The 18,223-nt window shown below is 39.5% G+C and overlaps 1 protein-coding gene across 1 annotated transcript in view; it reads left to right on the plus strand.

The window, feature by feature from the left end:
• Positions 1-330: 330 nt before the first annotated feature.
• The window catches only part of NEURL4 (neuralized E3 ubiquitin protein ligase 4), a 44,248-nt gene continuing 26,355 nt past the window's right edge, over positions 331-18,223 (plus strand). The window contains exons 1-3 of the mRNA XM_056551945.1: positions 331-355; positions 12,201-12,346; positions 12,800-13,015. Of these exons, the coding sequence (XP_056407920.1) occupies positions 346-355; positions 12,201-12,346; positions 12,800-13,015 (372 nt within the window). The 5' untranslated portion in view covers positions 331-345. The remainder of the gene's footprint in view (positions 356-12,200; positions 12,347-12,799; positions 13,016-18,223) is intronic.

Raw genomic sequence — 18,223 nt, forward strand, 5'->3', positions numbered from 1 at the left:
TGTGCCCCCTGCAGAGTTTATAGCATGTACTGCCCCCTTTATACAGCTGAGACCAGTGTCATGGATTGTTCTCTATCATCTGGGAAGACCATGTGATGTCATCTCATAAATGCCCAGACTCATCTGACCTTGCCCCAACAATCAGCACCACGGGTTCTTCTAAGCAGTTGTCTAGAAATCTGAAACTGAAAATAGTTGACGCTCACAAAACTGGAGAAGGATATAAGAAGATAGCAAAACGTTTCAGGTGTCAATATATAAAAAGAAAAAGGAGCTGCAGCGCCTCGTATAATCCTGCGAATGTACAGGAGGTGGGGGAGCAGCTGTCCGGGAGACTGTCACCTAATGGGCGCAGGTAACGGTCACATAACCCCCAGTAACGGTCACATAACCCCCGATAACGGTCACATGACCCCCCGGTAACAAGATCACATGACCCCCCGGTAACGAGATCACATGAACCCCCGGTAACGGTCACATAACCCCCGATAACGGTCACATAACCCCCGATAACGGTCACATAATCCCCAGTAACGAGATCACATAACCCCCGGTAACGAGATCACATAACCCCCGGTAACGGTCACATGACCCCCCGGTAACGAGATCACATAACCCCCGGTAACGAGATCACATAACCCCCGGTAACGAGATCACATAACCCCCGGTAACGAGATCACATAACCCCCGGTAACGAGATCACATAACCCCCGGTAACGAGATCACATAACCCCCGGTAACGAGATCACATAACCCCCGGTAACGAGATCACATAACCCCCGATAACGAGATCACATAACCCCCGGTAACGAGATCACATAACCCCCGGTAACGAGATCACATAACCCCCGGTAACGGTCACATAACCCCCGGTAACGGTCACATAACCCCCGGTAACGAGATCACATAACCCCCGGTAACGAGATCACATAACCCCCGATAACGAGATCACATAACCCCCGGTAACGAGATCACATAACCCCCGGTAACGAGATCACATAACCCCCGGTAACGGTCACATAACCCCCGATAACGGTCACATAACCCCCGGTAACGGTCACATAACCCCCGGTAACGGTCACATAACCCCCGGTAACGAGATCACATAACCCCCGGTAACGAGGTCACATAACCCCCGGTAACGAGGTCACATAACCCCCGGTAACGGTCACATAACCCCCGGTAACGGTCACATAACCCCCGGTAACGATCACATAACCCCCGGTAACGATCACATAACCCCCGGTAACGATCACATAACCCCCGGTAACGATCACATAACCCCCGGTAACGATCACATAACCCCCGGTAACGGTCACATAACCCCCGGTAACGGTCACATAACCCCCGGTAACGGTCACATAACCCCCGGTAACGAGATCACATAACCCCCGGTAACGAGATCACATAACCCCCGGTAACGAGATCACATAACCCCCGGTAACGAGATCACATAACCCCCGGTAACGGTATCACATAACCCCCGGTAACGAGATCACATAACCCCCGGTAACGAGATCACATAACCCCCGGTAACGAGATCACATAACCCCCGGTAACGAGATCACATAACCCCCGGTAACGAGATCACATAACCCCCGGTAACGAGATCACATAACCCCCGGTAACGAGATCACATAACCCCCGGTAACGAGAGCACATAACCCCCGGTAACGAGATCACATAACCCCCGGTAACGAGATCACATAACCCCCGGTAACGAGACCACATAACCCCCGGTAACGAGATCACATAACCCCCGGTAACGATCACATAACCCCCGGTAACGATCACATAACCCCCGGTAACGGTCACATAACCCCCGGTAACGAGGTCACATAACCCCCGGTAACGAGGTCACATAACCCCCGGTAACGGTCACATAACCCCCGGTAACGGTCACATAACCCCCGGTAACGATCACATAACCCCCGGTAACGATCACATAACCCCCGGTAACGATCACATAACCCCCGGTAACGATCACATAACCCCCGGTAACGGTCACATAACCCCCGGTAACGGTCACATAACCCCCGGTAACGGTCACATAACCCCCGGTAACGGTCACATAACCCCCGGTAACGAGATCACATAACCCCCGGTAACGAGATCACATAACCCCCGGTAACGAGATCACATAACCCCCGGTAACGAGATCACATAACCCCCGGTAACGGTATCACATAACCCCCGGTAACGAGATCACATAACCCCCGGTAACGAGATCACATAACCCCCGGTAACGAGATCACATAACCCCCGGTAACGAGATCACATAACCCCCGGTAACGAGATCACATAACCCCCGGTAACGAGATCACATAACCCCCGGTAACGAGATCACATAACCCCCGGTAACGAGATCACATAACCCCCGGTAACGAGATCACATAACCCCCGGTAACGAGATCACATAACCCCCGGTAACGAGATCACATAACCCCCGGTAACGAGATCACATAACCCCCGGTAACGAGATCACATAACCCCCGGTAACGAGATCACATAACCCCCGGTAACGAGATCACATAACCCCCGGTAACGAGATCACATAACCCCCGGTAACGAGATCACATAACCCCCGGTAACGAGATCACATAACCCCCGGTAACGAGATCACATAACCCCCGGTAACGAGATCACATAACCCCCGGTAACGAGATCACATAACCCCCGGTAACGAGATCACATAACCCCCGGTAACGGCGTGGAGGAATGGCCGGCCGATGGAGCTTTGACCAGAGACTCTGGCTGGAGGTCCAGTAGCGTAATAGACAGAAAGGAAATAACAGGCTCCAACCAAGGGCGCCATTCCTTATGGATATAATGAGGATTTACTATTCCTTATGGATATAATGAGTGGATTTACTATTCCTTATGGATATAATGAGGATTTACTATTCCTTATGGATATAATGAGGATTTACTATTCCTTATGGATATAATGAGAGGATTTACTATTCCTTATGGATATAATGAGGATTTACTATTCCTTATGGATATAATGAGGATTTACTATTCCTTATGGATATAATGAGGATTTACTATTCCTTATGGATATAATGAGGATTTACTATTCCTTATGGATATAATGAGGATTTACTATTCCTTATGGATATAATGAGGATTTACTATTCCTTATGGATATAATGAGGATTTACTATTCCTTATGGATATAATGAGGATTTACTATTCCTTATGGATATAATGAGAGGATTTACTATTCCTTATGGATATAATGAGTGGATTTACTATTCCTTATGGATATAATGAGAGGATTTACTATTCCTTATGGATATAATGAGAGGATTTACTATTCCTTATGGATATAATGAGGATTTACTATTCCTTATGGATATAATGAGAGGATTTACTATTCCTTATGGATATAATGAGAGGATTTACTATTCCTTATGGATATAATGAGAGGATTTACTATTCCTTATGGATATAATGAGGATTTACTATTCCTTATGGATATAATGAGGATTTACTATTCCTTATGGATATAATGAGAGGATTTACTATTCCTTATGGATATAATGAGAGGATTTACTATTCCTTATGGATATAATGAGAGGATTTACTATTCCTTATGGATATAATGAGGATTTACTATTCCTTATGGATATAATGAGGATTTACTATTCCTTATGGATATAATGAGGATTTACTATTCCTTATGGATATAATGAGGATTTACTATTCCTTATGGATATAATGAGTGGATTTACTATTCCTTATGGATATAATGAGAGGATTTACTATTCCTTATGGATATAATGAGAGGATTTACTATTCCTTATGGATATAATGAGGATTTACTATTCCTTATGGATATAATGAGAGGATTTACTATTCCTTATGGATATAATGAGGATTTACTATTCCTTATGGATATAATGAGAGGATTTACTATTCCTTATGGATATAATGAGGATTTACTATTCCTTATGGATATAATGAGAGGATTTACTATTCCTTATGGATATAATGAGAGGATTTACTATTCCTTATGGATATAATGAGAGGATTTACTATTCCTTATGGATATAATAAGAGGATTTACTATTCCTTATGGATATAATGAGGATTTACTATTCCTTATGGATATAATGAGAGGATTTACTATTCCTTATGGATATAATGAGGATTTACTATTCCTTATGGATATAATGAGGATTTACTATTCCTTATGGATATAATGAGGATTTACTATTCCTTATGGATATAATGAGAGGATTTACTATTCCTTATGGATATAATGAGAGGATTTACTATTCCTTATGGATATAATGAGAGGATTTACCATTCCTTATGGATATAATGAGGATTTACTATTCCTTATGGATATAATGAGGATTTACTATTCCTTATGGATATAATGAGGATTTACTATTCCTTATGGATATAATAAGAGGATTTACTATTCCTTATGGATATAATGAGAGGATTTACTATTCCTTATGGATATAATGAGGATTTACTATTCCTTATGGATATAATGATAGGTTTTACTATTCCTTATGGATATAATGAGGATTTACTATTCCTTATGGATATAATGAGGATTTACTATTCCTTATGGATATAATGAGAGGATTTACTATTCCTTATGGATATAATGAGAGGATTTACTATTCCTTATGGATATAATGAGGATTTACTATTCCTTATGGATATAATGAGAGGATTTACTATTCCTTATGGATATAATGAGAGGATTTACTATTCCTTATGGATATAATGAGAGGATTTACTATTCCTTATGGATATAATGAGAGGATTTACTATTCCTTATGGATATAATGAGGATTTACTATTCCTTATGGATATAATGAGGATTTACTATTCCTTATGGATATAATGAGAGGATTTACTATTCCTTATGGATATAATGAGGATTTACTATTCCTTATGGATATAATGAGAGGATTTACTATTCCTTATGGATATAATGAGGATTTACTATTCCTTATGGATATAATGAGAGGATTTACTATTCCTTATGGATATAATGAGGATTTACTATTCCTTATGGATATAATGAGAGGATTTACTATTCCTTATGGATATAATGAGAGGATTTACTATTCCTTATGGATATAATGAGAGGATTTACTATTCCTTATGGATATAATAAGAGGATTTACTATTCCTTATGGATATAATGAGGATTTACTATTCCTTATGGATATAATGAGAGGATTTACTATTCCTTATGGATATAATGAGGATTTACTATTCCTTATGGATATAATGAGGATTTACTATTCCTTATGGATATAATGAGGATTTACTATTCCTTATGGATATAATGAGAGGATTTACTATTCCTTATGGATATAATGAGAGGATTTACCATTCCTTATGGATATAATGAGGATTTACTATTCCTTATGGATATAATGAGGATTTACTATTCCTTATGGATATAATGAGAGGATTTACCATTCCTTATGGATATAATGAGGATTTACTATTCCTTATGGATATAATGAGGATTTACTATTCCTTATGGATATAATGAGGATTTACTATTCCTTATGGATATAATAAGAGGATTTACTATTCCTTATGGATATAATGAGAGGATTTACTATTCCTTATGGATATAATGAGGATTTACTATTCCTTATGGATATAATGATAGGTTTTACTATTCCTTATGGATATAATGAGAGGATTTACTATTCCTTATGGATATAATGAGGATTTACTATTCCTTATGGATATAATGATAGGTTTTACTATTCCTTATGGATATAATGAGGATTTACTATTCCTTATGGATATAATGAGGATTTACTATTCCTTATGGATATAATGAGAGGATTTACTATTCCTTATGGATATAATGAGAGGATTTACTATTCCTTATGGATATAATGAGGATTTACTATTCCTTATGGATATAATGAGAGGATTTACTATTCCTTATGGATATAATGAGAGGATTTACTATTCCTTATGGATATAATGAGAGGATTTACTATTCCTTATGGATATAATGAGAGGATTTACTATTCCTTATGGATATAATGAGGATTTACTATTCCTTATGGATATAATGAGGATTTACTATTCCTTATGGATATAATGAGAGGATTTACTATTCCTTATGGATATAATGAGAGGATTTACTATTCCTTATGGATATAATGAGGATTTACTATTCCTTATGGATATAATGAGGATTTACTATTCCTTATGGATATAATGAGGATTTACTATTCCTTATGGATATAATGAGGATTTACTATTCCTTATGGATATAATGAGAGGATTTACTATTCCTTATGGATATAATGAGGATTTACTATTCCTTATGGATATAATGAGGATTTACTATTTCTTATGGATATAATGAGTGGATTTACTATTCCTTATGGATATAATGAGAGGATTTACTATTCCTTATGGATATAATGAGAGGATTTACTATTCCTTATGGATATAATGAGAGGATTTACTATTCCTTATGGATATAATGAGAGGATTTACTATTTCTTATGGATATAATGAGAGGATTTACTATTCCTTATGGATATAATGAGGATTTACTATTCCTTATGGATATAATGAGAGGATTTACTATTCCTTATGGATATAATGAGAGGATTTACTATTTCTTATGGATATAATGAGGATTTACTATTCCTTATGGATATAATGAGGATTTACTATTCCTTATGGATATAATGAGAGGATTTACTATTCCTTATGGATATAATGAGAGGATTTACTATTCCTTATGGATATAATGAGGATTTACTATTCCTTATGGATATAATGAGGATTTACTATTCCTTATGGATATAATGAGGATTTACTATTCCTTATGGATATAATGAGAGGATTTACTATTCCTTATGGATATAATGAGTGGATTTACCATTCCTTATGGATATAATGAGAGGATTTACTATTCCTTATGGATATAATGAGAGGATTTACTATTCCTTATGGATATAATGAGGATTTACTATTTCTTATGGATATAATGAGAGGATTTACTATTCCTTATGGATATAATGAGGATTTACTATTCCTTATGGATATAATGAGAGGATTTACTATTCCTTATGGATATAATGAGGATTTACTATTCCTTATGGATATAATGAGGATTTACTATTCCTTATGGATATAATGAGAGGATTTACTATTCCTTATGGATATAATGAGAGGATTTACTATTCCTTATGGATATAATGAGGATTTACTATTCCTTATGGATATAATGAGGATTTACTATTCCTTATGGATATAATGAGAGGATTTACTATTCCTTATGGATATAATGAGAGGATTTACTATTCCTTATGGATATAATGAGTGGATTTACTATTCCTTATGGATATAATGAGAGGATTTACTATTCCTTATGGATATAATGAGAGGATTTACTATTCCTTATGGATATAATGAGAGGATTTACTATTCCTTATGGATATAATGAGGATTTACTATTCCTTATGGATATAATGAGAGGATTTACTATTCCTTATGGATATAATGAGAGGATTTACTATTCCTTATGGATATAATGAGTGGATTTACTATTCCTTATGGATATAATGAGAGGATTTACTATTCCTTATGGATATAATGAGTGGATTTACTATTCCTTATGGATATAATGAGAGGATTTACTATTCCTTATGGATATAATGAGAGGATTTACTATTCCTTATGGATATAATGAGAGGATTTACTATTCCTTATGGATATAATGAGGATTTACTATTCCTTATGGATATAATGAGGATTTACTATTCCTTATGGATATAATGAGGATTTACTATTCCTTATGGATATAATGAGGATTTACTATTCCTTATGGATATAATGAGTGGATTTACTATTCCTTATGGATATAATTAGAGGATTTACTATTCCTTATGGATATAATGAGGATTTACTATTCCTTATGGATATAATGAGGATTTACTATTCCTTATGGATATAATTAGAGGATTTACTATTCCTTATGGATATAATGAGGATTTACTATTCCTTATGGATATAATGAGAGGATTTACTATTCCTTATGGATATAATGAGGATTTACTATTCCTTATGGATATAATGAGGATTTACTATTCCTTATGGATATAATGAGAGGATTTACTATTCCTTATGGATATAATGAGGATTTACTATTCCTTATGGATATAATGAGAGGATTTACTATTCCTTATGGATATAATGAGGATTTACTATTCCTTATGGATATAATGAGAGGATTTACTATTCCTTATGGATATAATGAGGATTTACTATTCCTTATGGATATAATGAGGATTTACTATTCCTTATGGATATAATGAGGATTTACTATTCCTTATGGATATAATTAGAGGATTTACTATTCCTTATGGATATAATTGGTGCGCCAGTATATATCGATTGATTTAGTTCCTGAGATACATGATGTAGCTGGTGCTGCAGTTCAGACGGGATTTCATTTGGAAATGGTCTCCTTTGGTTCTGGATGTCAATTTGTTTTTAGCGTTTATAGTTGTGTCTGCACTCGGGGGTCATGTTTAAAAGAGCCTAAAGGAACAGATAGGAAAGAGTGAGAATTGGGATTTTGTTTGGTTAGTTTAGTTTGCTGGGGGCTAACATATTTTTGAGAGATTTTGATTTGGTAGTTTGTGGTTTGGATTTTTATGACCTCTCTTATATAGGGGTCTAACCTTAAAGGGGCTCTCATTTTTTTGTGATCAGAGCTAAAATTTGTGATAAAATTACTTCTAAAATGATCATTAAAATTCTTGGATTGTGATAAAATAAATTCCTCTTTTGGCAGTAAGCAGGTCTGCTGGTCATGTGTACCTGCTTTTTGTCTGGCATTTATAATTAGAGATTTTGGGTAGCCCTTCTTCTTAACCCCTTAAGGACTGAGCCCTTTTTCGCAATTCTGACCACTGTCACTTTAAGCAATAATAACTCTGATGTTTTTACCGAATATTCTGATTCTGAGATAATTTTTCGTGACATATTCTTCTTTATGTTAGTGGTAAATTTTCGGCATTACTTGCATCCTTTCTTGGTGAAAAATCCCAAAATTTCATGAAAATGTTGAAAATTTAGCATTTTTGTAACTTTGAAACTCTCTGCTTGTAAGGAAATTTGATATTCCAAATAAATTATATTTTCCTTCACAAAAACAATATGTCTACTATATGTTGGCCTCATAAAATGGACACATTTTTAGTTATTGAAAAAATTTGAGGGCTTCAAACTGTAGCAGCAATTTTCAAAATTTTCATGAAAATTGCAAAATCTGAAGGGACAGATGTTACAGAACTACAACTCCCAGCATGCCTGGGCAGTCTTGGCATGCTGAGAGTTGTAGTTTGGCAACATCTGGAGGGCTACCATTTGGGCACCACTGTACTAGTGGTCTCCAAACTGTGATCCTCCAGATGTTGCACTTTGGCAACCACTAGAAGGGTAGCAGTCAAGATCGCTTTACTGCCACCTTTCTTTCACCCTTTCTTTCTTTTCTTTCGCACCACTGCAACCTCGCTTCTATCCCTCAGGATGATCGGGGCTGTCACTGACAGCTCCGATCATCCCTATTTTCTTGGTGATCAGGTCACCAGAGACCCAATCAGCCCAGAATAGCAGAGAATCGCATGTCTGACTTGACATGCGATTTCCTGCGATCGCCGACATGGGGGGGGGGGGGGATTGGTTTCAGGACCCCCCCTCCCCTGTGATGTGCCAGAATGCCTGCTGAATGATTTCAGCATGCATCCCGGTCCGGTCCCCGACCTGCTAGCGGCAGGGACCGGAATTCCCCTGGGCGTAGCCATACGCCCTCAGTCCTTAAGGACTTTAAAACGAGGGTGTATGGATACGCCCGCCGTCCTTAAGAGGTTAAATCTTGACAGCAGGGTTTTGCTCTGTAACATATAAGTTTCCTTTTTGGTACAATTTCACTGTATTCTTTTAAACTGGTCATAGGGAATATTAAGGAGCCACTTATCATAATGTGCACTTTTAAAATCAAAATAACTGTTGCTATCGACAGGTTAAAAAAACGTCTGTGTCTCCAGTGTATTATCTTTATTGTGTGACATCACCATATCTAAGAACTCCGCATGATTTAGAAGCATATTGCTTGGAAAGTGTTGGTGTTAATGTCTGTAACAAATATGTCTTGTCCCCCCCCATACAATAAGAATATCATCAATGTATCTATTGTACCATACACATTCGGATGCGAACAAATAATTATTCATAAAAACCCATCAAAAGATAAACTAGGTGCAAATCGCGAGCCCATCGCTGTGCCACATTCCTGTTTGTAGATGCGACAAAGTAATTGGGATTCAAGATGATTCGGACGCCTTCCAAGATACATTTTAGTGGCGTCTGTGACATGTTGGTGTCTAATTCCAAAAAATGTGACACTGCGGCAATTCCTACCTCATACTCAATAATAGTGTATAAATATGTCACATCCATGGTGAGAAAGAAGTAATGAGGTTGTCAGGGAATGGTGAGTATGGTTAGTAATGAAGTGCGGTATCTCTGGTGTAGGGGGGTAGTGAAATGACATAGGCTGCAGAATAATATCAATGTGTCCGGACAGATGTGAAGTGAGAGTTGATGCCTGAAATAATGGGGCGGCCGGGGGGGGTTCAGCGTTCTTGTGGGGGTGTATTGGGTTCAGTGATGGTTAAATATTGCAGTTCTTTTTTTTACTAATGACCCTAATGTACTATGTCAGACTAATCGCCCCTCCCACTATACATCTGCAATTGAGAAAGGGTAATATCCTACCCGAAACGCGTCTTGCCCATGGATGTACATGCAGACCACTTAAATGCAAATAAAGTCTAAGTTCTGCTAAATCCATTGAGTCATCCATTCTTTTAATTTTTATTTTATTTCATTTTTACTTGTAAATCCACTCATTATATCCATAAGGAATAGCGCCCTTGGTTGGAGCCTGTTTTTTTTTCCTTTCTGTCTAATATCCTCTGTTAGGAATGTAATTAAGAAATGGCAGTCATCAGGAACAGTGGAAGTTAAAGCAAGATCTGGAAGACCAAGAAAATATCAGACAGAACAGCTCGCAGAATTGTGAGAAAAACAATTCAAACCCCACGTTTGACTGCACAATCCCTCCAGAAAGATCTGGCAGACACTGAAGTTGTGGTTCACTATTCCACTATAAAGAGATACTTGTACAAATATGGTCTTCATGGAAGAGTCATCAGAAGAAAACCTCTTCTACGTCCTCACCACAAAAATCAGTGTTTGAACTTTGCAAATGAACATATAGACAAGCCTGATGCATTTTGGAAACAGGTTCTGTGGACCCATGAGGTTAAAATTGAACTTTTTGGTCGGAATGAGCAAAGGTACGTTTGGAGAAGAAGGGAAACAGAATGTAATGAAAGAACCTCTGTCCAACTGTTAAGCATGGGGGTGGATCAATCATGCTTTGGGGGGTTGTATTGCAGCCAGTGGCACAGGGAACATCTCACAAGTAGAAGGAAAAATGGATTCACTAAAATTTCAGCAAATTTTGGATGCTAACCTGATGCCATCTGTGAAAAAGCTGAAGTTAAAGAGAGGATGGCTTCTACAAATGGTTAATGATCCTAAACACACCTCGAAATCCACGGGGGATTACATCAAGAGGTGTAAACTGAAGGTTTTGCCATGGCCTTCACAATCTCCTGACCTCAACATCATTGAAAATCTATGGATAGACCTTAAAAGAGCAGTGCGTGACAGACAGCCCAGAAATCTCTAAGAACTGGAAGACTTTTGTAAGGAAGAATGGGCAAAGATACCTCAAACAAGAATTGAAAGACTCTTGGCTGATACAAAAAACGTTTACAAGCTGTGATACTTGCCAAAGGGGGCAGTACAAGATATTACCTCTGCAGGGTGCACAAACTTTGGCAGACGCCATTTTTTTGTTTTCTGTTATTTTGAAAGTGTAAATGATGGAAATAAAATGTAACTTTTGTTGACATATTATAAGAATGTCTAATCTGTAATTTGATGCCTTTTGGGGATTTATCCATCTTTCCTTGGCTTCTTTATGCCCAAACTTTTGATCCCCACTGTACATCTGTCTGATCACCATACATCAGTGTCTATGAGGACTGAGGCGGCCATCTTGTCCCTACTGCTTTACACATCTCTTGTTCTCTCTGATCCAGTCCCCAGCGTGTCTCACCGATTCCACTCCATCTGTGGGAAGAACATGTCCGTCCTGTGTGATGGCACTCGAGCGGAGCGACATGCCAGTTACGGGGACGGCATTTTGTTTAGCAGTAGTGAACTCCTGGTCAGTGAGGTCTTTGAGGTAAGAGGCGTAGGGGTCACGTGGGGTCATGTAATATGTGGGGTCGTGATATGTGGAGGTCATGTGATATGAGGGGAGCCCGTGGGGTCATGTGTTTAGTCATGTGATATGTTGGGTTATGTGATATGTGGGGTCACGTTGGGTCATGTGATATGTGTGGGGGTCACATTGGGTCATGTGGTATGTGGGGTCATGCTTTGTCATGGGGTATGTTGGGTCATGTGATATGTGAGGGGGTCACGTTGGGTCATGTGGTATGTGGGGTCATGTTTAGTCATGGGGTATGCTGGGTCATGTGATATGTGAGGGGGTCACGTTGGGTCATGTGATATGTGGAGTCATGTTTAGTCATGTGGTATGTTGAGTCATGTGGTATGTGGGGTTATATGTGTATAGTGCGGACTGTACGGTATGGTGCACACTCCTCTAAGTTCTGCACCATTTTCATTCCAGGTAAAGGTGGAGCGTCTGGAGCCGCACTGGTCAGGATCCTGTCACATAGGGGTCACCTCAATCCCACCCCACGAGGCCCCCTTCCTGGGTGGAGGGCTCCCGCCATCGGCTATTGATCTCCGTACCCGTGTCACTTGGTTGGTTTCCGGATCTGAGGTTCTAAGGAACGGACAGCGCCTCCGGGAGAATTACTGCAGCAACTTAGAGCGGATTCGGGTAAGTGACCGCCGGAGGGACTATAGCTTCACATTAGTCATTGCTCTAGAACCCACTCCATCTGTGTGCGGAGTCTGGGTAGTAAGTGCAGGCACCATGTTCTCTGGCCAGAGTGCTCTTCCTCTTTGTCATTGATTTTGGTTAAATATCCCTTTCTTCCTATAATATACTGACCTAGAACATGGCTTCTTCCAATAATATACTTACCAAAAACATGGCTTCTTCCTATAATATATGGACCTAGAACATGGCTTCTTCCTATAATATATGGACCTAGAACATGGCTTCTTCCAATAATATACTGACGTAGAACATGGCTTCTTCCTATAATATACTGACCTAGAACATGGCTTCTTCCAATAATATACTTACCTAAAACATGGCTTCTTCCTATAATATACGGACCTAGAACATGGCTTCTTCCTATAATATACGGACCTAGAACATGGCTTCTTCCTATAATATACTGACCTAGAACATGGCTTCTTCCTATAATATACGGACCTAGAACATGGCTTCTTCCAATAATATACTGACCTAGAACATGGCTTCTTCCAATAATATACTGACCTAGAACATGGCTTCTTCCTATAACATACTGACCTAGAACATGGCTTCTTCCTATAATATACTGACCTAGAACATGGCTTCTTCCAATAATATACTGACCTAGAACATGGCTTCTTCCTATAATATACTGACCTAGAACATGGCTTCTTCCTATAATATACTGACCTAGAACATGGCTTCTTCCAATAATATACTGACCTAGAACATGGCTTCTTCCTATAATATACTGACCTAGAACATGGCTTCTTCCAATAATATACTGACGTAGAACATGGCTTCTTCCTATAATATACTGACCTAGAACATGGCTTCTTCCAATAATATACTTACCTAAAACATGGCTTCTTCCTATAATATACGGACCTAGAACATGGCTTCTTCCAATAATATACTGACCTAGAACATGGCTTCTTCCAATAATATACTGACCTAGAACATGGCTTCTTCCTATAACATACTGACCTAGAACATGGCTTCTTCCTATAATATACTGACCTAGAACATGGCTTCTTCCAATAATATACTGACCTAGAACATGGCTTCTTCCTATAATATACTGACCTAGAACATGGCTTCTTCCTATAATATACTGACCTAGAACATGGCTTCTTCCAATAATATACTGACCTAGAACATGGCTTCTTCCTATAATATACTGACCTAGAACATGGCTTCTTCCTATAATATACTGACCTAGAACATGGCTTCTTCCTATAATATACTGACCTAGAACATGGCTTCTTCCAATAATATACTGACCTAGAACATGGCTTCTTCCCATAATATACTGACCTAGAACATGGCTTCTTCCTATAATAATATACTGACCTAGAACATGGCTTCTTCCTATAATATACTGACCTAGAACATGGCTTCTTCCAATAATATACTTACCTAGAACATGGCTTCTTCCAATAATATACTTACCTAGAACAATCTTCTTCCAATAATATACTTACCTAGAACATGGCTTCTTCCAATAATATACTTACCTAGAACAAGACTTCTTCCAATAATATACTTACCTAGAACATGGCTTCTTCCAATAATATACTTACCTAGAACATGGCTTCTTCCTATAATATACTGACCTAGAACATGGCTTCTTCCAATAATATACTTACCTAGAACATGGCTTCTTCCAATAATATACTTACCTAGAACATGGCTTCTTCCTATAATATACTGACCTAGAACATGGCTTCTTCCCATAATATACTGACCTAGAACATGTCTTCTTCCTATAATATACTGACCTAGAACATGGCTTCTTCCTATAATATACTGACCTAGAACATGGCTTCTTCCTATAATATACTGACCTAGAACATGTCTTCTTCCTATAATATACTGACCTAGAACATGTCTTCTTCCTATAATATACTGACCTAGAACATGGCTTCTTCCAATAATATACTTACCTAGAACATGGCTTCTTCCTATAATATACTTACCTAGAACATGGCTTCTTCCTATAATATACTGACCTAGAACATGGCTTCTTCCTATAATATACTGACCTAGAACATGTCTTCTTCCTATAATATACTTCTTTCTGTAATGAACTGACCGATCTAGTATACACCCCTCCCCTCTCTGATTCTGTTTAGTGATCTAGTATACACCCCTCCTCTCTGATCCTGTGTAGTGATCTAGTATACACCCCTCCTCTCGCTGATCCTCTGTAGTGATCTAGTATACACCCCTCCTCTCTGATCCTGTGTAGTGATCTAGTATACACCCCTCCTCTCTCTGATCTGCTGTAGTGATCTAGTATACACCCCTCCTCTCTCTGATCCTGTGTAGTGATCTAGTATACACCCCTCCTCTCTCTGATCTGCTGTAGTGATCTAGTATACACCCCTCCTCTCTCTGATCCTGTGTAGTGATCTAGTATACACCCCTCCTCTCTCTGATCTGCTGTAGTGATCTAGTATACACCCCTCCTCTCTCTGATCCTGTGTAGTGATCTAGTATACACCCCTCCTCTCGCTGATCCTGTGTAGTGATCTAGTATACACCCCTCCTCTCTCTGATCCTTTGTAGTGATCTAGTATACACCCCTCCCCTCTCTAATCCACTGTAGTGATCTAGTATACACCCCTCCTCTCTCTGATCCTGTGTAGTGATCTAGTGTACACCCCTCCTCTCGCTGATCCTGTGTAGTGATCTAGTATACACCCCTCCTCTCGCTGATCCTGTGTAGTGATCTAGTATACACCCCTCCTCTCTCTGATCCTGTGTAGTGATCTAGTATACACCCCTCCTCTCTCTGATCCTGTGTAGTGATCTAGTATACACCCCTCTTCTCTCTGATCTGCTGTAGTGATCTAGTATACACCCCTCCTCTCTCTGATCCTGTGTAGTGATCTAGTATACACCCCTCCTCTCTCTGATCCTTTGTAGTGATCTAGTATACACCCCTCCCCTCTCTAATCCACTGTAGTGATCTAGTATACACCCCTCCTCTCTCTGATCCTGTGTAGTGATCTAGTGTACACCCCTCCTCTCTCTGATCCTGAGTAGTGATTTAGTATACACCCCTCCTCTCGCTGATCCTATGTAGGAATCTAGTATACACACCTCCTCTCTCTGATCCGCTGTAGTGATCTAGTATACACCCCTCCTCTCTCTGATCCTGTGTAGTGATCTAGTATACACCCCTCCTCTCGTTGATCCTGTGTAGTGATCTAGTATACACCCCTCCTCTCTCTGATCCTGTGTAATAATCTAGTATACACCCCTCCTCTGTCTGATCTGCTTTAGTGATCTAGTATACACCCCTCCTCTCTCTGATCCTGTGTAATAATCTAGTATACACACCTCCTCTCTCTCATCTGCTGTAGTGATCTAGTATACACCCCTCCTCTCTCTGATCCTGTGTAGTGATCTAGTATACACCCCTCCACTCTCTGATCCGCTATAGTGATCTAGTATACACCCCTCCTCTCTCTGATCCTGTGTAGTGATCTAGTATACACCCCTCCACTCTCTGATCCGCTATAGTGATCTAGTATACACCCCTCCTCTCTCTGATCCTGTGTAGTGATCTAGTATACACCCCTCCTCTCTCTGATCCTGTGTAGGGATCTAGTATACGTCCCCTCATTTCTGATCCTGTGTAGTGATCTAGTATACCCCCCTCCTCTCTCTGTTCCTGTGTAGTGATCTAGTATACACCCCTCCTCTTGCTGATCCTGTGTAGTGATCTTGTATACACCCCTCCTCTCGCTGATCCGCTGTAGTGATCTAGTATACTTCCCTCCTCTCTCTGATCCTGAGTAGTGATCTATAATATACTGACCTAGAACATGGCTTCTTCCAATAATATACTTACCTAGAACATCGCTTCTTCCAATAATATACTTACCTAGAACAATCTTCTTCCAATAATATACTTACCTAGAACATGGCTTCTTCCAATAATATACTTACCTAGAACAAGACTTCTTCCAATAATATACTTACCTAGAACATGGCTTCTTCCAATAATATACTTACCTAGAACATGGCTTCTTCCTATAATATACTGACCTAGAACATGGCTTCTTCCAATAATATACTTACCTAGAACATGGCTTCTTCCAATAATATACTTACCTAGAACATGGCTTCTTCCTATAATATACTGACCTAGAACATGGCTTCTTCCTATAATATACTGACCTAGAACATGGCTTCTTCCCATAATATACTGACCTAGAACATGTCTTCTTCCTATAATATACTTCTTTCTGTAATGAACTGACCGATCTAGTATACACCCCTCCCCTCTCTGATTCTGTTTAGTGATCTAGTATACACCCCTCCTCTCTGATCCTGTTTAGTGATCTAGTATACACCCCTCCTCTCTGATCCTGTGTAGTGATCTAGTATACACCCCTCCTCTCTCTGATCCTGTGTAGTGATCTAGTATACACCCCTCCTCTCGCTGATCCTGTGTAGTGATCTTGTATACACCCTCCTCTCGCTGATCCTCTGTAGTGATCTAGTATACACCCCTCCTCTCTCTGATCTGCTGTAGTGATCTAGTATACACCCCTCCTCTCTCTGATCCTGTGTAGTGATCTAGTATACACCCCTCCTCTCTCTGATCTGCTGTAGTGATCTAGTATACACCCCTCCTCTCTCTGATCCTGTGTAGTGATCTAGTATACACCCCTCCTCTCGCTGATCCTGTGTAGTGATCTAGTATACACCCCTCCTCTCTCTGATCCTTTGTAGTGATCTAGTATACACCCCTCCCCTCTCTAATCCACTGTAGTGATCTAGTATACACCCCTCCTCTCTCTGATCCTGTGTAGTGATCTAGTATACACCCCTCCTCTCTCTGATCCTGTGTAGTGATCTAGTGTACACCCCTCCTCTCTGATCCTGTGTAGTGATCTAGTATACACCCCTCCTCTCTCTGATCCTGTGTAGTGATCTAGTATACACCCCTCCTCTCGCTGATCCTGTGTAGTGATCTTGTATACACCCTCCTCTCGCTGATCCTCTGTAGTGATCTAGTATACACCCCTCCTCTCTCTGATCTGCTGTAGTGATCTAGTATACACCCCTCCTCTCTCTGATCCTGTGTAGTGATCTAGTATACACCCCTCCTCTCTCTGATCTGCTGTAGTGATCTAGTATACACCC

The sequence above is a fragment of the Hyla sarda genome, unplaced genomic scaffold, assembly GCF_029499605.1.
Source record: "Hyla sarda isolate aHylSar1 unplaced genomic scaffold, aHylSar1.hap1 scaffold_1285, whole genome shotgun sequence".
Taxonomy (NCBI): domain Eukaryota; kingdom Metazoa; phylum Chordata; class Amphibia; order Anura; family Hylidae; genus Hyla; species Hyla sarda.